This window comes from Gymnogyps californianus, chromosome 1 (genome assembly GCF_018139145.2).
Source record: "Gymnogyps californianus isolate 813 chromosome 1, ASM1813914v2, whole genome shotgun sequence".
In the NCBI taxonomy this organism is placed as follows: Eukaryota; Metazoa; Chordata; class Aves; order Accipitriformes; family Cathartidae; genus Gymnogyps; species Gymnogyps californianus.
In genome coordinates, this window is record NC_059471.1 from 85,734,219 (window position 1) to 85,756,904 (window position 22,686).

A 22,686-nucleotide genomic window follows, 5' to 3' on the forward strand; every position below is an offset into this window, starting at 1 on the left:
ACAAGCCTGACGCTTCCACAGGAGCACAGACAAAACAGTTCTGAAGCACCTTGTTGCCCGCCATTCCTGTAGTCTCATTGCAGACGTTGCGGGGGTTCTTCCTTTCAGGGCAAGAATCTCTGCTATTCTCTCTTTTGAACAGTATCAACCCACCAGTCCCCTCAGCAGGCACTGCCCAGAAATTAAAAGCCCCTGAAAGTTTCCAGCCCTTCAATTGTCTTTGCTGCAGAAGGGGATCCACCATTTGAGCAGCATGTTGGCATTTCATCGTTGCCACGTGTAAGCTGAGACTCTTCTAGGCAAACGTTCAGGTGTCAGCAATACAGTTTTTGATGGGTTCCTCTTTAATGTGTCCTGGCCATGACCTTTTTTGTTATTGTGTGCAGCTTTAAAAAACTTTAAATATTTCTCTGCTGGTCTCTCATTCTTCAGGGTAACTGGAAACAAACTGAGGAGTATGGACCACTTCACCTCGGCCTCCCTTCTTTCCCTCTGCGCTCCAGCAGCAGACTTGCTGAAAGCCAGGACTTGCAGTCTGTTCAGATCCTTCCGAAACAGCCGCCCGATGGGTTGTGTCGCAGCCACAGCTGCTCTGAGACCAGGCTGCTGCCTGGTGCCTTCACTGAGCTGCGCCCATCACCTCCCAAACAGGAAAACTGCTGGCCTAAGCTAATGGCTTCAACTTCCACCAGGACAAGTGGTCAGGCATTTTAACAGTCCCAGCCAGCAATGCGTTTGAAATGCCTGCTTCCTCGAGGTGCCTAGCTCTCTGGGGGCTTGGCTTTGCTCTTACAACCTCACTTTGCTCTTACTCTTTCAATGATCTCGTTGTAGGGACCCCAGGCGCTTGGTGCCCTTTTGTGTACCCCCTGCAGAGCTCCAGAAAATGGAGTGGCGGCCTCCTTGAAGAGGTCAAGCACCTCGCGGTGGTAGCTCCAGGGCAGTCAGCATTGGTCCCCTGTGGGGTGGGGAGCACAGTGGGTGTGGGCATTTTTCAGACCAAAGTGAAGGGATAATTCCTGCATGTATCCATCAAGAGAAAGGAGCGACTGACTTACAAATAGTGTGGCTGGTCTGGAGGCCTGAGGCAGTCTCTTATCACATAGCGTAGACTGGGCAAGCTTGACTTCGCAGCACAGTTCCCTCGCTTCTCTCCGTAAGCATCCCAGAGTAAAAATTCAGGTCATGAAGCTGAAGGCAGCTCTTGGTCCTGCCTCCTATTTCAAACCTGTTGCATTTTACGCAGTTGCAAAGCCATGCATTGGTCTCCCTACCTCTGCAGGTAAAGACCTGCAGGATTTTCAGTCCTAGAGGATAAATGTGTTTTCAGCACTGCTTTGCATCACCTCCTGCAGCCTCAGTTCTGGTTAATTGTGATTGGAGGCATCTGTGCCAATAAATTAAAATGAGAGTGATATGCTAGGAAAAGTTAGACTTTATGAGGAAAAGCTTTGTATTTTTGTAATTGTATTTTGGCTGGTTCTATCCCGCTTTCATAACGCCCTCAGTCGCGCTGTAACTCCAACATGCTGCGTTTATGCAGAAGTGGAAGTCAAGTGCAATTCTAAAAGCATTTTAGGACCACTTAATTAATTAACCCTCTCATCACACTTCTTTTTAGATAAGAGGCAGAGGTTAAGTGAATTTCCAAAGGTCGATTAGCAAGCGAGTTGCATAGCTAGGATCAGAACAGAAACTCCTGCTTTAGCAGGAACCATTTAGACGTTGCAGATGAAAGCCAGAAGTAGGTCCCTTCCCCATGCAAGTTGGAGAGGTGAACTGCAGGCAAAGGACAGGGCGAGGCAAGAAGCAGATGAACTGTGAAATGCACTGTATGCCAGTCAGTTCCACCTTATTTATCACTGTACATTTCAATCTGGAAAAAGGGTCTAGTGATTTCTTTGAAGCGGGGAGGCTGGAGGTCCTTTCTACCTAGACAGTCTTTTCTTCCTCCAAGGTTTTATTATATCCTATATGTAGGATCAGTCATGTGAAGATACATAATTTAGTGTGGTGCCTTGGTGTATAATGGTGTGTGGTCCATCCATTCAGGCTGTGGATTAAGCCTGCGAGCTCTTCCAAATTACGCAGGAGCTCTTGGCCCTTGCCGCAGGGTGCATTTCCAAAACCAGACAACTTGCAAAACCCTGGACTGTGCGTGGGAGCTCTTCAGAAGCCAGTCACAGCCAAGGCTTTGAGTAGCTACAGTCAAGTTTAACTGCTTCGGGGTGCTACAAATATTCATCGGCTGGTGCCCAGTCCATTCTTTCACCCCTCCAACCCCACCCCACCGCTCCTCAGTCACACAACAAAACAACAGCAGCAAGCCTCCTGCCCCCTAGTCACCATCCACCAGGACATGGAGCAGAGCTGCCCGTGCTGCTTTTAGGGAAGGGAGAGCAGTGTGTTAACGTGATGGCAACTGTGTTCAGGGCCTGGAAACGCTTCGGCTTTCAGTGTTGGTGTAACTAACACAAGAGCTATGACGGCTGGTGGAGAGCCCTCGTCCCCCTGTTTTCGTATGTGCAGTGCCTCCAGGGAGGATGTTACCGCATGCTGGTCCCGCACCTCGGCTGCACAGAGCACTTGCTTCGAGCTCAGTGGGCCTTCTCAGTAGAGCTTGCCTCGACTGATAATTATTAGAGAACCACGCAGATTCACTTATTTCTTATTAAGAAAACGTGTCCCTAGACCCATTTGTGGCTAGGCAAAACTCATTTAGGGGGTAGGGGGGAAGCAAGGGAGTGCTGGTGACATCATAACAATCATCTCAGGAGATGGGGATTTGTCTTTTCTATGTCTCTGTAGACTTCATACTGTTGGTATAGTGGAGCAGAAACTTTCAGACTCACCAGAACAGCTTATTTTCCTGACAGCTATTATTTGTCTCTACATACAGGAAAAAACAAGGCAGAAACATCTGCCCTCATGAATGAATAAAATATGATGAATTGCACAGACATCCAGAGGCTTTTCTCATGTTTTTGGTCACATCTCACTTGGTTTTAGTCACATTTCAACTCCTGCCCTGCACACCGAGCGTTTGCCTCTCTGCCTGTAGGGATGAGAAGAGGGCACAAGAGGTAGATGGCCTGCCTCGGTGCTGCTGTCTTCACGCCTCTCCTCTCTTCGCTGAGACAGTTCAGGTGCCGATGCCATGACTCTTTGGGATGGATGCACAGATTGTTAAAAAATAGGGAAAAGGTCTCCGGTGCCTGCCAGGTTTGTGCCACAGATGTGTGGGAAGCCAAACAGTGGCTGCCACCCCAGAGCCCCCCACAACCCTCCCACACGGGAGCTGTGGGAGCCGCAGTTCCCACCTGGGGCGTGCTGAGCATCAGCTCCCAGGCAGAGGCAGAGACATGAGCTGTAGCACCCAGGCAGTCACCCCAGGGAGATGGGTGCATAATCAGAGCCTCCATATGCCCCAAATTCCTCAGGCGCTCAGCACCCGCTGGGGATCGGGCCATGGAGATCAACACAGTTAATGAGAGTGAGTCCCTGTTCCTGTGCCCAAATGCCCACAGGGAGCAAAACACCCTGGGCTCCCTGGGATGTGTCACTGCAAAACCAGAGAGGATACGGAGAGGGTTCGGCCACGCAGTGCACAAAGCACCGATGCCTGTCCCAAAAACAGCCACAGCAGCTCAGGCCAGAGGGGACCTAATACAAGGGGACATGAGCTGGTTTGAGAGCGTGAGACACAGGTGGGGCCCCTCATACTGGGGACAGGCCAGATCTGGCCCCAACCCTGTCTCAGGGATGACAGAGACCAGCAGAAAGAGCATGAGGAAAAGCAGGGTGAGACATCTGCCCTGCCACAAGAGCCCTCCCTGGCCCCGGTGGGGCAGCGGGGAGTGCCCGGGCTCAGGGACAAATAATCAGGGACAAGCACAGACCTGTCCTCCCTAACAGAGTCCGAGGCCTGCCTTTGGACCCCATCTGCATTTACTTTGGCCTCCACAGCACGCCGTGATGATGACTTCCCCAGCCTAACACCCACGGCCAGAAGCACCGCATTTCCCGGGATCAAAGCCGCGGCCATGAACCCTCCTGCCTTCTCCAATGTGTGCCCCATAAACACCCATCTGCTTCACAGCAGGGTTTAGCTTTATCACCAGGCATGGTGTGAAGCAATGTTTTATTCAAGACAGCCCTTCCCTTTGCAGGCCGGGCATTTACACCGCAGGACTGCGGCCACAGCCGGCGTCGGTGGCGAGGCGGGGCGGCTGCACAGGTGGACACCTACTCATCTACCCCAGGAGACGGTGCTCAGCCGCACTTGCCCAGGCACTCGAGGAGCTCCATGCGGATGGCGATGCGCACGTGCCAGCCCAGTGGGATGAGGCGGATGTAGCGGGCCACAATGGGCGGCCGCAGCAAGTTCTGCACCGAGGACGAGCGGTCTGAGTTGCCGTAGAAAACCTGGGAGGAGAGGTGTGGGAAAGCAGTTAGGGGGCTGGAAATCCTGCCCCACGAGTTTGGGGTGCCTGTGCAGAGCAGAGGAGGAGGAGGCTCCCGCTCCTCCACCCCCAAAATAAAAGACTTCAAAAATAGCCAGATGCAAACAATTTTTGTCACACTGACTGGATTTTCTGAGTAAGTCACTTTCCCCCCATCGTTACTGCACTTTTTCTGGTTAGGCTAGACTTGATCTTGCCCCATTCTCTCTCATTTGCTTTCCCGCAGCAAGGCACCACATGTTTGGAGTGAGCGTGGTTGACCTTGGCTGTTTGCAGTTCATGAGCCAGGCTCCCAGCCATGCCAATATAGACAAAAAATGTATTTGGGGGCCCTTTCCCCACTGCTTGCCCATGCTGCCACGTCTCCTGCTGCCATGACCTGTTTTTCGGGGAAAGCTCAGCATCTCCCCAGGGCTGCAGGAACCAGTACTCCAGCAAAGCCACCAGAGCCTCCCATGCTGGGACAGGGCCATCCCCACAGATGGACACTGAGGACACCTGGGAGGCAGCAGCTGTGGCATCCTCCAGCCCAGCTGGGCTGCACAGGGACGACAGGCACCACTGTAACGTCTCCCCAGTGCAATTTTTCGCTTCAAACCAACCACTAAGTGGAGCATGAGAACAGTTCAGTGGGTTGTGACTTAACTAGTTGCAGATTTTGTCTCAGAGGGTTTTCTGCATCGTCATTGTGCACTAGCCCCGGACTTACGGCAAAAGAAGGAGCTGCCATTTTGTAGTGCCCAGGCATGGCTGGGGTTGTGTGGCCGCAGCCAAGAAAGGAGTTTTATCATGGAGGTGCTGCCTCCGCTGCGATGCCAGCTAATGCCCCCAAGCTTAATCTGGACTCCACTATCATCCTTAGAAAACATAAAAAATGTATTTCATCCTTCTGCAGCTGGTCAGCGTGGCGCTTGCTTTCACCACGGGGGGAATGCCCTGCTCTGTGCTGCCCCTGGCCGTGGGGTGAGCACTGGGCCCCATCCACCCTGCTGCTCCCACAGGACCTCCCTCTTGGGACACCCCACTGAGACCTGATGTGTTCATATCACCAAACACACCACCCCTCCACCAGTGGCCGAAGCACGAAGTCCACCAACCCGGTTGTTCCCAGTCTGGTCCTTGTAGTAAACCCAGTTGAGGTTTTCGTCGGTGCGGTACTGCACGCTGTACTTGGTCATCCACTCGTCGGCGTCGCAGCGCCCTTGCGTGAGGATCCCCGAGATCACCTTCACCTCCTTCAGGTCGATCTGCAGCCACTGCCCGTTGTCCTGGTACTTGGAGAGCCACGCACACCTGGGGGGACACCACCGGCCCCGCTACATCCTCCACCACTGCCCTCCCAGGCAGACCCTCCTGCCCCCACGCTGCCAGGGGTCCCTGGCCCCCCACACCCGTCCGCCCATGGGGCCCCTTGGGGAGGCATTTTTGGACTCACCCGAAGCCTTGGCCATTGAGGCGGGCCTTGTTGGCCGTCCAGGAGGAGTACCAGCCCGTGTACTGCTCAGGGTTGGAGCAGCTTATCTGGTCGGGGGTGACGGCGCCGGACTCGAAGCCCAGGGGCTTGTGGTAGGGGCACTCTGCAGAACAAGGGAAAAAACACCTTAAGGGACATGAATGGCTTTGTTTCCGGAGTGCGTTTGCACGCTTGTTGTCGACACCCCGTGTGGTTTCACTGCTCCCTCTCCTCCCTGCCCAGGATGCTGGGGATGCTCTTAAACCCGGACCACAACCCCTGCAGTATTTGCTGCCCAGGGGCCATGGGGTCTTCATTTCTAACTCTTTTCTTCTGTGAATTTCTAACTCTCCTCTCTCTTTCAAACTTACTAAACCTGTGCTGCCTGCAGCATTTTGGGGGGAAGGTTTTATTCAGATGTTGCAGTCCGAATCTCCTTCTTGCAAGCACATGGAAGCAGATCTAGACTGGATCCATCGACCTGGATCCAGCCTCCAGGCTGTCAGCCTCTGCCTGGTCCTTGAGAAATGCCTGGCATGGCTTTTCTTGCTGGGCTTTATCTGCTTCTGCTCCTCCATTTACTGTCTTGATTTATGGCTATGCCTGCATGGCAACATTGCTGAGCCTGCTCTGATCATTCCTCCACAAGCATCCTCAGATCTTCTGCATTTTCTGCTATGGGGACTATCTTTGTATCTGGAGATGGTCTTGTCTTGTGGAAAACCTGTGGGTACTCTGGTGCCAGGGAGGTGTAATGCTTGGCCCTGCCGAAGGCTCAGGGGTCTTCATCTGAGTTTTTGCCTTCAGATCTTCAGGCTACCAGACCTGACCCCACAACTGTCTTCTGTGAGAGCGAGAAGTTTAGCAAGACTCCCACTGGCTGCAAAACCACTAGGGGCACAAATACTCATTCATCATTAAAACCTTCTGTGGTGGGTCACCACACAGTGCTCTGGAAGGCAAGCCTTTGGTGATGCTGCCATGCAGAGCGCCTGCATGCTACCTGGACCTAGTTGTGGGTTTTTTTATTATGATCATTTTTCATGTGATAAGGTTATCACTACGTACCTAGATATGCATAAAGAAGGTGCTCACAAGCATCACACAGGGATTGCCCGGGCAAACATCTATATGACGGGCAGCATTTTCTAATTTTGCAGCCTGTGGAGCAGATGTGGTGCCCCCAAGGGTAACTCTGTCACATTTTCCAGTTTAGCATAGTTCGTTTCATGGGTTTCGGCAATAAAGGAGCAAGCGAAACTCTGCGCAGCTTCACTCGTGGGTAGGACATTTCCTCGCCTTAGCCATGCCTGACTGACCGGTGTGGTGCCTCACGTTAAAAATGACCGACATGCAGGAAGCAGCAGCGGGTGCCCAGGGCCTGGCATGACCACAGCCTCCCGAGTGCAATGCCCCAGCACCGCAGCCACGCAGTCGATGTTTCATTAGCAAGCTCCACTAGGTCGATGTCATATGCATCAATATCTCATTAACATATCTTGCTTAGTCGGTACCTCATTAACATGTTTTTCCCCACAAAAACACATAGTCGCCATCCCACCTTCCTCCAGGCATGGAAACATCTTGCTTTTCCACCATGTTAAAACCCTTGCTCCCCTTGTGCAAGAGGGTGGCTGGGTTGGGTGGCCCCGTGTGTTTACTGCTCGGCAGGCTTATCTCGAACACCACGTAACTTTACTTTTAGCAACACTAATCCACAGACCACACAACTGTAATGCAATTAGCAGGTCACCTTCCAGCATGTCCGGCTGCGCCACGCGCAGAGACCCACAAAACAGATGCCTGGTGCCCGCCCGGCCAAACCGGCTAAGCCATTTAACGGCGTTACCGCCGACCTGGAGAAAACTTGTGCAGTGGTTGCGAGGTCGGCTGCTCCCCTCCGGCTGTGCCAGAGACAGCTCTGCAACACCTCAGCAGGGCTGCTCTGCAAACCGTCCCCGGGCAGCGGGGACACCAGGCCACATCGCCATGGCTGGGCTGGGCTGAGCAAGAAGAGTGCAAAGTCCCCCTGCCTGGGGAGAGAGACAGCTGGGGAGATACGGTGACAACATTCATTATTCAGGAGAACAGCCTTCATTAGTCAAGGAAGACACCTTCATTACTCAGCTACATAATGCTAATGCGTGAGAGCACCCCTCACACCTAGCCCGGCCAGGAAACCTAGAGCCACTGCTCTCACACACGTGTCCCTCAGCCATGGACGGATCAACGAAACCTGCCATGTCTCCTTTCCTTCCCTTCCCTTTCAAGGGGCAACAATTTTAAACAGAAAGAGGGTAGGTTTACACTGGACATAAGGAAGAAGTTTTTTACAATGTGGATGGTGAGCCACTGGAGCAGGTTGCCCAGAGAAGTTGTGGATGCCCCATCGTTGGAAGTGTTCAAGGTCAGGTTGGATGGGGCTTTGAGCAACCTGGTCTAGTGAAAGATGTCCTTGCCCATGGCAGTGGGGTTGGACTAGATGATCTTCAAAGGTCCCTTCCAACCCAAACCATGCTGTGATTCTGTGATTCCTTGGTGCAAGTGACAGCAGGGTGGTACTAGGCTGTAGCAAGGCTTTGGATGGACAATTGTACACGGTTAAGGTTAAAGAGCAAGAAAACTTGCAGTAGGACCAGGCTGGCATGCCAGGCGTAGGTGCCGGTAGGGAGCCACCTTGAGAAGAAGGACTTTCCAATGGGCTGGTCAGGGATCTCTGCTGGGCCGGCTGTGATTCAGCATTGCCATAAGGCTCTGCGGTGTGTGTGAGCGTGCCGATGCTGCTCCTTGCACATGACACCAGGGCTGCAGGAAGCAGGAGGATCCTACATGGTGACTTGGAGTGTGCGGTAACCTCTGTTTGTCCAAAATACGCTTTACTGCAGCTCCATGCAAAGGGATACAGTTATAGGTGGAGGATATGCAGGTGCAGAGGGGCACCTTCTGAATGGCAGAGACTCAGACAAGGATGCAAGGACTGCAGGGACCTGCCCATCACAGGTGGGCTTCGTGATGACGCTGTGACAAAAAAGAGTTGTGGTGGCCAGCCCTTTGAAAGGGAGCGGTGAGCTCAGGCAGGGCAATGCCAGCTCAGACTCATGTTTGGGGTAGTGCATATGGGTTTCCTTCATAAAAGACTGGAGGAAACCTTCATAACAAGAGATATAAAGTGTCATTTCTGGAGCTCCTGTAAGTGATTCTTCTGCATCAGAGGGGCTGTCTCCAGCAAATGCCTTCTTCCTCTTCATACCTGACCCAGCAGGCAGCCTTGTGGAGATACCGGCTGCAGAAACCGGAAGGGCAAAGCCTGAGAAGCCATGACCCTTTACTGGAGATGTTTGGGGCCGCTCTTCCCTGGGGGCGAGACACCACCCATGCACAGCAGATGAATCCTCTCCTTGTAGTTTCTCTGGACAGTGAAGAAGCCTGTTGGCAATGCTCCAGCTGGGTAAGCCCCAGGTGGACATGGCCTCCACAGGAGGAGGGTACACGGAGGGAGAGCTCAGGGGAAGCAGGTTGCCCGGCAAGGATGACTGGAAAGCCTCTGTGCTTGTCAGCTCCCTCACACCACAGGAGGGAAACCATCAGGTCCAACACAACTGTGGGATAGAAACACTTGGGGTTTTTCCCTTCTCATTTCTGTTTGCGTATGCCTGCAAGCTCTGCCAATGGTGTCATATCTTCTTGTCAATACACATTTTTATTTGCTTTCTACCCTGTCCTGGCTTCCGCTCATAGCTCTTCTGGGGTAACTCATTTAACCTCCTCCTCCTTCAGGGCAGCCATGCCAAACGCTGAGCACTGGGGTGACTGTTTCCCCCGTGTATCTCCCCTGGGGAACCCAGGGGCAGCAAAACACACCTCAAGTTGTTGCACAGCCTCTTGCAGGAGCTGGGAAGAGGTGGTTGCTAGCAGGCATGAGGCAGGTACCACTTTCAGCATCCAGCTCCAGAGGGTGTGAACACCTCTGAACATCTGCGTGACAGAGGCCTGAACAAGAGTGCAGCTTCTGTGGGACACATGAGCTAAACCTGAGGATGAGCTGGGCACCGATAAAGCCTTGCTGGGGTAACATGTCAGGGAAAATGTGGCAGTTGTGGAGAATAACGAGGAAAGAGCTTGATCAGAAACCTATAAAACATGATCTGTGAGGAACGGCTGAAGGAGCTGGGCAGCGGCAGCCCAGAGAAAACTCAAAGGAAACACGATTGTGGTCTTTTACTGTTTAAAAATATGCTGCAAAGAAAGAATAAACTGTTTTCCTTGACCCCTGGAGAGAGGAGAAGATGTCACAGGCTAAACTGCAGCAAGGGAGAATGAGCGTAGGTGGTACAAAAGGTTTCCTACAGCAAATCCTGCACACTGCGGTAGCTGCCCCAGGCAGTTTCTGGGAGCACCAGCACCGAGGGCTGTAGGGACAGGGCAGGCAAGTGCCCGCCGGCACCAGCCAGCCTGGGCCACCCTAGGTGACCTCCCGAGGCCCAGGCACAGCCCCCGCTCCTGCTGCCCCTCTCCCCTGACAGTGCAGGGTCACCCCGCACCTCCCACCGGTGCAGCTCCTCCAACCCCACCGGCAGCTGGGTTTGGAACAAGTACTGCCGTAACGTGCCACCTCTGCAATGCAGGGTGCAATGGGGGAAGCTGCTGAAGACCACCAGACAAACATGGCTAAAAGCGCACTGGCCCATTACCTGGCATGCACTCTAAGCTGTTAGTCCCGCTGGACCACACCGAGTTAGGACCTCCTTGGCAATCGCATTTGCAAGCCTTGCTGTGCCACAGCTCCAGTCTCTCATCCTAAAGGGAAGGGAAAAAAACAGTAATAAATCAACATAATAGTCATCAACAATAATGACACGAGGCTAAATCTGAGTCCCAAAGCTTAGAAAGACACTCACGCCCGTCCGGGCTGCTGCACCTTCTCTGAGCCCCTTTCTTGATGCCAGCCCGGCATGAAACGTGGGATGACTCCCCCTTGGATTCAGAGGTCAGAGCACGTGCCTGGGCTTGGAGGCCCAGGTGCCATCCCTCCTTTTGCCCTGAGGCACCAGAGCTGGGCAGTGCTGGACTCCCAGCATCTACCCGGCAGCCAAACCAGCCGGAGAGACTTACCTCTCCCGGGGAAAGGGCCATCACAGCTGGGGCAGCAGGCATGGAGGGAAGAAGAGAGAGAGAGATCAGAAACGAAGATGCTGCAAGCAAATGTCAGGAAATGCCATGAACATTTATGCCTGAGCTGGGGACAAATAAATCGAGGAAGGACTGATGAATCTACTGCGTTTCCCCAAGCTGATTGCTAGGGGAAAGCAAGAGGACGTGGGCAGGAACAGGGCTCTGCATGTGCCCGTGTCAGTGCTACTCCTCCGCTGCGTTTTCTTTTCGACGCCTTTGGCATCTCCTCTTTCTGATCAGATACACCTGAAACATCCTGAGGAGAAACCCATGCCGGCCCCCTCAGCCTCTGCTTTACAGCTAATTTTGCCCCTATCCCTTTTTGCCGTCTTCCGGCCCCACAGTTTCCCTTTCCCATTTTGACCTTAAAATGTGTGAGCTGATGAACCCCAAGGGTGAAATCCCAGCCTGGCACCACCGCAAATCCCCAGTGCCTTCAGAGGAGACGGGACACCCCACAAGGTGCCTGGCCTGAGATCACTCCCTCTGGACGGGATGGAGGAAAAAGAAATGTAAATAGGTCTTCCCAATCCACCTTACATACAAGACTCCCTTTTTTTTCTTTCTTAGAGAAAACCAGTTGTTGTGGCTGTAGAGGAAGAGCCGCTACTTTTGTAACATCTGACCTGTTTTATCTCCTGCCTGTCACTGAGCAATGGCTTTTTTATGAGCCCTTTCCTTGCTGAAAGGGCTTTCCCGCTTCACAGTGAAGTCCAAAGCAGACTATGTTAATAGCATTTGGACTGGCAGAATAGTGCCCAGACTACTATGAAAATTTAAAAAATTTAAAAAATAGTCCCATGACTGCTGATAACTCATCAACACAAGTCAAATGTCAAACATTGTGTTTTCAATGCCAGTAGGGACTCTGCAAGCCACTAAGGACCAAGCTATTGAGCAGGTAAAAACTTGCGTACAGGAGCCATGAGAAATCTGCCATCTCCAAACAGAGGTTTTGTGAATACGAAAAGAGGATCTTTTCACCAAATGAATTAGACTGAATTATTCACTGAAATCTAGTTATGATTTATTCATTCATACGCCGTCACTTTGCTGAGCCTAGGAAGCTCCAACTAATGCTGGGAATTTACATCTTGCATTTCTATAGCAAGTTTCATCTCAAAAGACTCACAAACACTGTGCAATTATAATCAGCTGAAATTTACAAAGCTCTGTTTATTACTGAAATGCAACTGCTCCTTGGGTGTGATGCTGAGCCTGAATGTATCAAGAGTCTGAAAGAAAGACCCCAGCAAAGAACAAAATGATAAAGAAATTTAAAAAAAATCCTTCTTTAACACAGAGATGGTCTCCTTTGCTTCAGTGTCCCAGGGCAGCGTTTCTGGCATCAGGAACTTACCGCATTAACCCAAGGCATCGGCCCTGGCAGAAGTAAATGTCGGTCTACAATAAAAAGATGTGGCTTTTAGTCAGGCCCAAGAGGGAGGCAGGGGGCACCCAGATCCCATCAAGCTCAGCAGGAAAACGTGGGTGCACGTCTCTGGATATGGCCTCTTGGAAAGCATAGGCTGGGGGCCCTGCACAACACCGTGCTCCACCTCTCCCAGCACAGATGTTACCCAGCCAAGCCCCGTGACTCCATTGTGCAACGAGAAAACCAAGGCAGAGGTGCAAGCCCAAGGCCATGTAGTGCATTGCCACCTCTGTGCTGTGCCACACTGGGCAAAGCAGGTTGACTTAAACCAACGTGAGGGTGGTTTATGTTAACACTGCCTGTTGTCAGATCAATACAATACAAACCAGGACTTTATCACCTATCAAAATTGTACCATCTTTGCCAATAAATGCAATGCAATGCCTCTCCTGCCTGCTTGATGCTCTGTTTGATGCCGATGCTGGAGAGGCACTGGCACCGGGGGCATGGGAGCCAGGCCGGCATGCGCCTCTCCTGCCCCTCCAGCCCATGGTGTGGTGGCCTTTCCCAGCAGGACGGGCACCCTGCTCCGGGAGCACCAGCCACAAGGGTTACCCTGGGATTTGGGAGCCCGGCTCCCCGGCCAGCACAGCCTGCCATGCGTCCCCACTGCCCAGCAATCACCAAGCAGGTCTGAGCTCGCTCGACTGCAGGCTCTGCTCCTTCTGACTGCAGGCGTTCCAGTTTCATTTAGAGATGTGCGCTCACTACGTGTTTCTTAACCTCTTTATTGTCATCTTTAGAAGACTGATTTTTGTGGAAAAAACTTTTGTGGGTTCTTTTCTGTTTTTCTCCCAGCAGTTAAATGCACTTTGGCCTGGCAATGACCTGACAAGTAAGTGGAGCCATGCAGAGATGAAAGCAAAGGTGCCTGCACCTCTCTGCCTAAATACTTGCCTTGGCTCCCCTGCAGCACCCAAGGTACCTTTAGGGGCTACAGAGAAAACCTGGTAAACAAACTAGCAAATGAATATACTTTGTATAGGGATAAAATATTTGATTATAAGTGCATCGGGTCCATTTGCCCAGCATGAGGAAGACTGTATTGTGGTGAAGTCTACTCTTGTGCACCACGTGCCTGTGGTGGGGAAAGTGGATGTGAATTACCAGGCTGATGTAGGGTGTTGCTCTGGGTCCATGCTGAGCCCTTGAGCAGGCCTCCTGAGACCCTGCATGGGTATTTGAGAGCCAAGATCAAAATTTGGCACGTCATTGACACATGCAGCTGGAAATCCAATGACTGTGAGTGAAACAATAGGAAAAAAAGGAATAGTTTTCGGGTGGGTGGGTGTATGGTAGCACCAACTCAACCACCAGGAATAAATCCTCCTACCCCGGTCGCCCCGGTGTTGCTTGGGTGGCTGCACCTGGCCAGCGATGCCTGCTCCTGAGCTACAAGAGGGGCTTTTAGGGTTTTTAGGTTCGTCTGCCAGGGGACATCACTGCAAATACAGCAAGGGTGTGAATTTCAAGCACAAAAGCCCTTTTTTCAATGCAATGTGTTATTGGGTCAGCCCTGCAACGCGCAGTGGTGCAAAGGCAGTGCCAGGGCAGGGGCGCCGTCCTGCTGCCCCTCTGGCTGTCCCTGCTGGGCTGGGGGCTTTCACCCCTTGCCGCATGGCTTGCTGGTTCAAACATCTCAAATAGGAGGTTGGCTTTGCCTTTTTGAGTGAGAAGAGGTTAACTGCCAAGGGCTCGCTCCCATGAGCGGCTCAGCCATCCGACCGCTGGCAGCCGCAGCCTGCAGCACAGGGCAGCAGCAGGCTTGGCTTGGGGTAAGCACGGCCATGGATGGGCCAAAGGTCCTGCCTCGGCAGCGTGGCCTGATAACCCCTGGTGTCGGGAGGGGAAAGGAGAAGAAAAGATGCCCTTGCCTGCAGTCGGCCAGAAAAAGAAGTAATTGATATATTGGTGTGTTTACAGCTGTGACGGGCCTGTCCTACAAAGGAAATGAAGAGGAAAGCTGGCTGCCAATAAACTAAAAATGTGATGGGCAGCATGCTTTTATAGTGAGCGTGTTTGCCTTCAAGGAAGGTTACAGATAATTGGTAATTGTAGGTCAGACAGAACGAATTGCTGCAATTCGTGGGAGAGTCGTAAGTCCTGCACGGCCGCTGAGGGCTGTTGTTTTAAAAGTACAGGACTGAAAAAAACCCAAAACATTAAAAAGGAAAGAGCCCTATTTACAGCCCCCACAGTGCCCCAGGACATTCAGCAAACCATCAGTTCAGTGAAATAAATTATTATCTGTGAGTGTTTGTGAGAGGCAGGGAGATACGGCATACGCCTTTCCTGTCCCTCCATCCTGCCCTGCAGTGTGGTGCATCCAATGCACTGCTGTGCACAAATGCCACCCCATAGCACAGGATTTGGGGACCGGGGCTTGGGCAAGCACCAGGGGATGACTTTGTGCCAGAGCGCCTGTCCTGGTGGGGCTGGACTGGAGCACGGGCCCTGGGACGGCCTCGCTCGGCACCTGCTGCTGAGCAGGATGGAGGGGAGAGATACCCCAGGGACTGGCCCAGGTTTGGGGGAGAAGGAAAAGAGCTGGCAGAGGGAGTCCTGGAATGCTGGGATCAGGAGGACACAGGTTTCCTGAGGTGGAAGTGGGATAAAGCAGCAGCCACAACTTGGGGCTAGCTGGCGAAAGGAAGGGGCAAGCAGTAGCAAGGAGGCTCAGCTGCTGGCATTTTAATGACAGGAACAGGTAACTGTGTGTCTCAGAAAATTTGTGGTCATTAAGAATGTGGTTAAACAAGAGAAAGAAAGGAGGAAAGTAAGTGTGGGCAGAAGTAACACCGCCAAAGGCTGAGCACATTTCGATAAGGTCAACTCTGAGAAAACATATTGAATATCCTGACCATAGAGCCACGGCAGCAAGCCATCTTTTTTTAGTGTGGCTAGAATTAATGACAGATGTACAAGCATGAGAAAGCACATTATAAAATAAAACAGAGAAATAAAATATAACACAGAATAAATGTCAGTCCCTCAATTTACCGGAATAAGTTCACGTAAACCTGGTCATTGCAGGCAAAGTATGTGGAAAATGTTAATGACTTTGTTTATTTATTGACTTTACAATTTAGGTGGCCTAGAAGCTTCAGCTGGAAAATAGTTTAATTTTGCCTCTCATCTCTGCAAGCAACATCTCAGTTTAACAGAGCTCAGAAAGACGAGCAAAATTATTCTCTCTCCTCTTCTCCCAGTGAAGAGCACTCCCTCCATGATGCAGCGCTTTCCTGGTGTGGTGGCTCCTGCTGCATAGCTAGGCACCTGCTTCCCTTCTGCACGTGTCGGCCATGGGGCAAGGGAAAGGAAAACAGCTTAAAAAACAGAAGAATGTGACTGGAGCCCCAGAAAAGCTGTCACAGAAATGAAAGAGGTGACTGGAATGAATGGCACTGGTTTTATCATGTTTTCTGAGATGCACACTATTTTAAGTCCCTGTTTTCCTTGAGCACCACATTAGAGAGCATCAGGAAGCAGAGTTAGGTAAGGCATTCTGTAAGCAACACAGAGAGTTGAGACACTGAAAAAAGCATTGCGGTACCTCTGTGCCCATCGGGTGCCAGTTTGTGGGTTGCTATATTATTAACCTGGGCTATTTTTACATCCCAGCCCTGGAAACGGTGCCGGGCGAGCGAGGTGACTCACATCAGGCTGCATCAGCCTCGGTAGCAAGGTGCATTTGGGGAAGCTGCCACATCCCAGGCCACCATCACACGTGATGTTTTCCCCATCTCTCCTTGCCCCTGCACCAGTGGCGATGGCCCCAGGGACCCCTGATGCAGCCGTGGCCAGTCCTGAGGTCCCCTCGGCAGGCGTAGCCCCCTCTCCCAGTTGCTTCGTGGTTCCTTTTGTTGCTTTTCCCCCAGGGCTTTTTCCGTGGCCATGCTAAGCAGGCTCCATGGGACCGTGTCATGCAAACAGTGCCTTTATTTCTAAAACGTGCAGGCTTTAAATGGCCCTTGGGAGCTATGCTGGCGGGCAGAGACCCCAAGGGCATATGCACATTTGTGTCCACCAAAAGATTTTGGGAGCCAGGCTGGCCTGGTGAAAACAGGGTGTTCATTCAGGGGCTCTCACCACCTAAAGCCACACTGGGCCAAATGCTCAGCCTGTTTCCCCTGGAGATGATATTCTGGCTCTGGCACCCCCCAGGAGGGCACCACCGCCCCGGCACACATCAGCCTGCAGGGACTCATCTCCGCTGATCACTGACAGGCACGGTCAGAGCCACAGACTGAAGGCAAGAGGACCAGCACCAGCATCAGCCTACAGAAGGGAGAAGGGCTCATACTTTGTGTTAAGCTCCCCTCTTGTGCTTTAATGCGGCTGCTGTTTTCCTCATTCATTTTGCGGAGATTTTTCATGGTTTTATTATTTTCATTTCCATTTCATTTTCTTTATTCGAATGATTTTTCTTTGGTTTCCATTTTCATTCATTTGTATTGTGTCTCATTTAATATTTACTGGTATTTATCTGAAAGTGATAAAAAATATATTTGAATAATGACAATTATACCTATTTAATTCATATTCATTTCTCTTTTACGCCTGCTGTCGCCATAATGTTTCCACAAGATTTTTTTATGTTGTGAAAATATTTGGAAAAAACTTAAATAATTTGAAAAAAATCAACCTTTTCTCCTTTTCTTCTTAAGAGATGTATAATTATCTTTTTTTCCAAAGTGTTCCTTTTAAATTTTTTGGCAATTTCTGATCTTATTGACATGTTTGTTCCTTCCTGCTTAGAGCTATGCAGAACATTGCCTGCATAGTAATTTCGTTAGATGTATTGATTATGCCAAAGTGCGGCACTAAAGATGCTATTTACTGTGATCCGAAGGCGGGTTTGGGCCTTTGATTTTGTTTTTTTTTCTTTCAAAGCTGCAAAAAACAGAGAGGGAAAAAAAGAAATCCACTCTTTTTAAACTGCTGAGATGTGCTTATTCCCCAACGTGTAATGAGCATGGATGGAGTAATGCGGCGCAGGCACGTCACATTCAATGTGCTGAAAGCATATTCATGTCAATCCGGGGCTCGGGGTGCTCCCCCTCACCATATGGAGGGGCCCAGCAGCTGCTGCGGCTCTCGTCGCAGGAGCCTGCCTGCTGCACCATATGCTGCTGCTGCTGCGGTGGTGTCCCCGGCAAACACAAGCCCAGCCAAGGCGCGGAGGCTGGGGGTGCTCCTCTAAGCCACTTGCTCTGCCAGAGAAAATAAGCTAAGGAGCTTATCATGGCACTCATCAGTGCACGTGGCTCGGAGGACTGACCTAGCGGCACCTTCCCCGTGGTGGGAGAGGCAGGAGTGTGAGGGGGAGCTGGGCAAAGGGTCGCTGCTCGCTCTTTATCCAGAAGAGGACATTTGGACCACGAGGCAGAGAAAAACAGTAAATTAAGAAAACCAGTAAATTAAGAAAATAAATTAAATACCGAAGGAGTGATGCCTGGAAAGTGATCCTGCAAGTAATTTTTCACCGCAGGCTCTCCAAAAATATCCTGATGTGTGGGTGTCTATTAAAAGCAAGCTGTGTCTGGGATTCAGAGCAAGGTATGAACTCATTCCAAGGACTAATTGCAGTTATGCCACCCATCGGGAAAAAAATGCTGGAATCTGGGTAAAAACAGCCTTCCAAGAAGGTCAGGCACCAGTAACCTTCCCACATGAAACAAAGGAGAGTGAAGAGATAAGGTATGAGGAGAACACACAAATATTTGCTGGAAGATTAAAAGGAAGACCTATCAGTTAGACAGAGCAGGGTACAGCCAAGCATAGCAGGATGAAACGAAGGCACACTTTCCTAGCCATGAAATTTGGTAGACCAAAATATTCAATGGAAACAGAGAAGGACAGGAAAAACTAGACAAAGCAAAACACTGAGAATTCAACATTCATGGGGGAAAAGCTGGACTGTCTGATAAATCTGTCCCATGCTCTGACAGATCATACTGTATTCACACGTTGATGTTGGTAGATACTGCCCAGCACTTAGCAAGAGCAACCTCAGCCTTGTTTAAGATAATAGCAGCTTTGCCATTGGCTTCGATGAAGGCAGAAGTTCAAACACAACCCAGAAAATGATCTCCTCTTTCTACAGCTGGCTTAATTAAAATGGAAGGAGACCGTGACCCTGAATTTTCTGGCTGCTCCTAGCTCCTGCTTACCTGCTATCATTGCTACTTTTCTGAAAAGTAAATTTGAGAAAGCCTCAAAATTGATAAATACTTTTCCCATTTTCTTGACTTATGATTGCTTTTTGTTCTTAAAGTGCCTCTGGAAATCTTTTCCAGGCCAAAATACCTGAAAGAGCCTTTAAAAAAAGGCAGATCTCCATCAGCAATCTCTTGCTGCTAGGGAAAATGATCAGTTTTTGATTAATCAAGAGTTTTGATTAATGAAGGACCAGTCTTTCACGTTATACTGTACCTCATTTTTCAAATCAGCATTATTATTTACTCACTGGCTCAGCTGCACTACAATTTTCTTTGCAAATTCATATTTTGACAAATTATATGGCAATTTTTTTACACTGCAATTATTTTGTGAAACAGAGTTTTACTACTGAATATTCATAGAGCTGTAAGAATGCTGCTCACTCATGTACATAAATTACACATCTCCTCCACAATTTTGCCTTTCCCCAAATTATTATGCTTCCATGAGAACGTAGAGAGGAGCTTGCTCTGTATCCCACAGCCCCTGGCAGAAGAAAGAAGCGTGGATGAAACAAGAAACACAAAGAGGGACATCTGAAAGTGCCTCTCAGGAGGCAAAGTGCGTACCTTTGTACCAGAAAAGAAGAGACAGCAGGACGCTTCCCATCTTGAACCGCATCTTCTCCTTCCTCTTTTGGGAATAGCTCCTTAGCGTGCTGCTCGGCTTGCTGCGAAGGCATGAGATTAACTTAAGCATTGCCTAAGCACCTTACTCTCCTCCATTCTCATGATTTTATCAAGCACCATCAAGCCAACCACACAATTATTACTGTCAAGCTCCATCCTAGAAGATGTGTCATGTGTAACAGTTTTTAAAAGGTAAAATGTACAGAGGTACTGACACTCCGAGTGCGAATCTGATTGTGTATGCAGACTTATGTCCAAAAAACCAAGGATATACCTACCTAGAAACCACATATACCCCCCATAGAAATGCAGGTGTCTAATGCTTATAAAATATATGTAGTATATATTGTCTATTGTATGTAATATGTATTCATTATCTTCCACTCCAATTATTTACCTCTGCACTATCAATGCCTTTCCTAATAATAGCTGTGTGTAGAAATCTGCCCTGGCCTTCCTGCTCTTTCAGTCACCTAATTGCAAGGGGCTGAAAACTGCAATTAGTAGATCAAACAGAAATAGCGCATTTCAGTTGTTTACTTGCTGAGCTGTAAAAATCTCAAACCAAAAAAGTAAACCTCCTTTTGCTAACAGTTCTACCTATAGTATCCTCTCAACCAGTTTACAAGAGAGTTATACATTTGATTTTAAAATGACTGAAAGATTCAAGACAACAACAGACTGTTAGTGATTCCAGTGGATCTTGCACCCATTCCTCCAATCTCTGTTAACTATGTGCAATTAGCAGTGAACTTTTAATGGAGGTTTTTGAAAGCAATTGCTTCAGAAGCAGCTTTCTTTGTTTCAAAAGATCTCAGATTGTACGCACAGGGAATAGATTAAAGCACTGCATAGATCACGTGGGCTGCTGTTGAATCAAGCTAGACCCCTCTCTAGTCTTCTGGTCTACATTCATTCAAAAAATGCTGCGCAAACAAGGACGCTGACTTTTTGGAAACAGTCTCCTGGGCACAATTCATCTCACCTGCCTTTGGATACCCACAAATTTGGAATGCCCTGTAAATGGGATGTCAGGTACGGCATCCCTCTGCAGTCGCACCTCCAGTGCCGATGCACCCTGGCCTTGCCAGGGCACGCGACATGGATGGGACGAGTCTCCTCCCAAGGGGGCTCGCTGCTTTGCTCAGCCTCGAGCAGTTCAACCTCCTCGACCCAACACTTCTCCCACTTTAATCTACCCTCAGGGAGAGGGCGGGTTATCGCAGGCAGACCCCTGCATGGACATGGCCATCCTGCTTCATGGACCTGGGCCAGCTCACCCCAAACACTGGGGAGCATCAATGCACAGCAGGGCGGCTCGTCCCAGGCACAAGGAAGGGGGTCATTTTCCTAAGGGCAGGAGGCTGCTCCTGATTTTTTTCTGAGAGGCCTCACGCTCATACGCAACACCCCTCTCGGGGAAGCGAGACCTACCAGAAGGTCCAGCCAGGGGGTGAACAAACGTGAGCCTCATTGAGGGTACCAGGGCAGCCTCTGGGCATCTGCTGTGGTGAGGCATCTCGCTCCAGGCTCTACACAGTATCTGGGCACGGCTCTCTGTCTCCCTCTCTTTGGCATCCAGTCTAAAATGGGCTGCCACAGAGACAGAGACTTCCAGAGCTGCTGACGACACTCAGATATCTATTCCCTCTCTGTACTGATGAGCACTTGGTATCTAAACCCCATGGGCTTGAAAATCACACCTTAAAAATCCCTAAATACCTTCATCCACATGTCTCATGGAAAACCAGACCAGGGCTTCAGCCTCTCGCCTTATGGTCTCATAGGCACAGCTCACAGGGAGGCAGAGCTGCCCACCCAGACAGAAATCACCTACCGTATTTTAAAAAAGCAAAACCAAATTCTCCCCCATCACCCCAAGCAGTTCAAAATCAGCTTGGTTTATGGTCAACTCCACCCTTCAAATAGGTCTTGATTTTGTGTAAGGAATGCAATAGTGCAGGGATCATATTCAGACATAGCACAGCTATTATCAAAGAACATCTCCTCCAAAGGGACACCCTCAAGTCTGGTGGCTCCCCAGGTATAAAATTCCCTTCCCACAGAAAAAAGGGCAGCCTTTGTTTAAAAATGTGTCTGTAGCATTCAAAAAATCAAATTGGTTCACATGAAGAGTAGAAGAGCCTTAAAATTACAGTCTCAGTATAAATACTATGCAGGTCAGACCCTTTGTGTCTAATGGTGTTGATGGTCCTTCATTTTAATAACTGTAAACAGCAAAACTGTGCTGCCGCTGCAGACAACATTGTTAAATGAATCACGTAGTTAATTCCTAGCAAGCATACAAATACTTTCAGGTACAGAAGACAGAAAACATTTTAAAGTCAGTACACAATACAGCACCAGAAAGGGCTACATTTGCCCTTCATAAAAAGTAAAAATAAAATTTTAAAAGGATAAAAATTAGCCTGGCATTGATTATGGAACAAAACTGTGGCTGGTACAAATGGTCCAAAGTAAGACAGTTTGGTGACATCCACATTATTGCTACATAAAACAGGGGCAGGAACTGCCTGGGCAAGTTCACTCTTTCGGCCACACAACTCCAGGTCCAGCTCATGTACCATTGGCCTTAAGACATGCTGGTATGTTTCCATGGCCCTCAGATACCTTCGTGTGGTTTCTTCTCCCAGATTGTGGGAAATAACACAAAGGCCACCCTGCACCATTGGGATGCTTTTAGTCCATGAAGTTGAAAGTACAGCTTGCATTTCCAGGGCCGCGACGTGAAGGCACGGGAGTACGTACCCCTGAAGGCTGGGATGGCAGCAGGGGGAACGAAGCTGAGTGGAGGCTGTTCAACATCCTGCCCAGTGATGCTCCCTGGCACGTGTCCTTCATCAGGTGGGTTAGCTGGCCTGAACCACAATTTTACCAGGAGTTTGCTAAGAATTAAACAGCATGGATGACTGGAGGCCAGTACTCCACTCTGTACCTTGGCCTTGCTTTGTTAACAGATATAGACATAGCTCAGCACTGTTTGAGGAGCCCCAAGCCAGCATCTTATGCAGACTTAACGCTTTCTGCCCGTAGCTTTCTCCTTATGAAAAATGAATTTGCTTCTAAGCACGGCAGAGCCATGCATCCACGAGCTCTGAAAACATACGTGGGCACGGAGCCCTCCCCGGCGCTTGACCGACCGGCAGCGTGCAGGTGTGCCCTCAGAGTAGAAGCAGGAGGCAAAAGCTCTCGTGTGCGAGAGAAAAGTGCAACTCCACGTAGCAATTCCATGTTTTTCCCAAAGTCAGAGTGCCAGACAGCTAAATCAGTGGCGCGCACAGATTCATGCGT

The 22,686-nt window shown here is 50.0% G+C and overlaps 1 protein-coding gene across 1 annotated transcript; it reads right to left on the bottom strand.

Moving 5' to 3' along the window:
- Positions 1-4,272: 4,272 nt before the first annotated feature.
- RS1 (retinoschisin 1) lies at positions 4,273-19,366 on the bottom strand. Its single transcript, XM_050915117.1, has 6 exons — positions 19,315-19,366; positions 11,029-11,054; positions 10,608-10,713; positions 5,899-6,040; positions 5,561-5,756; positions 4,273-4,425 (listed from the first exon to the last, which is right to left on the bottom strand). The coding sequence occupies exons 1-6, from the start codon at positions 19,364-19,366 to the stop codon at positions 4,273-4,275; spliced, it is 675 nt and encodes a 224-aa protein (XP_050771074.1).
- Between the last annotated feature and the right edge of the window lie 3,320 nt (positions 19,367-22,686).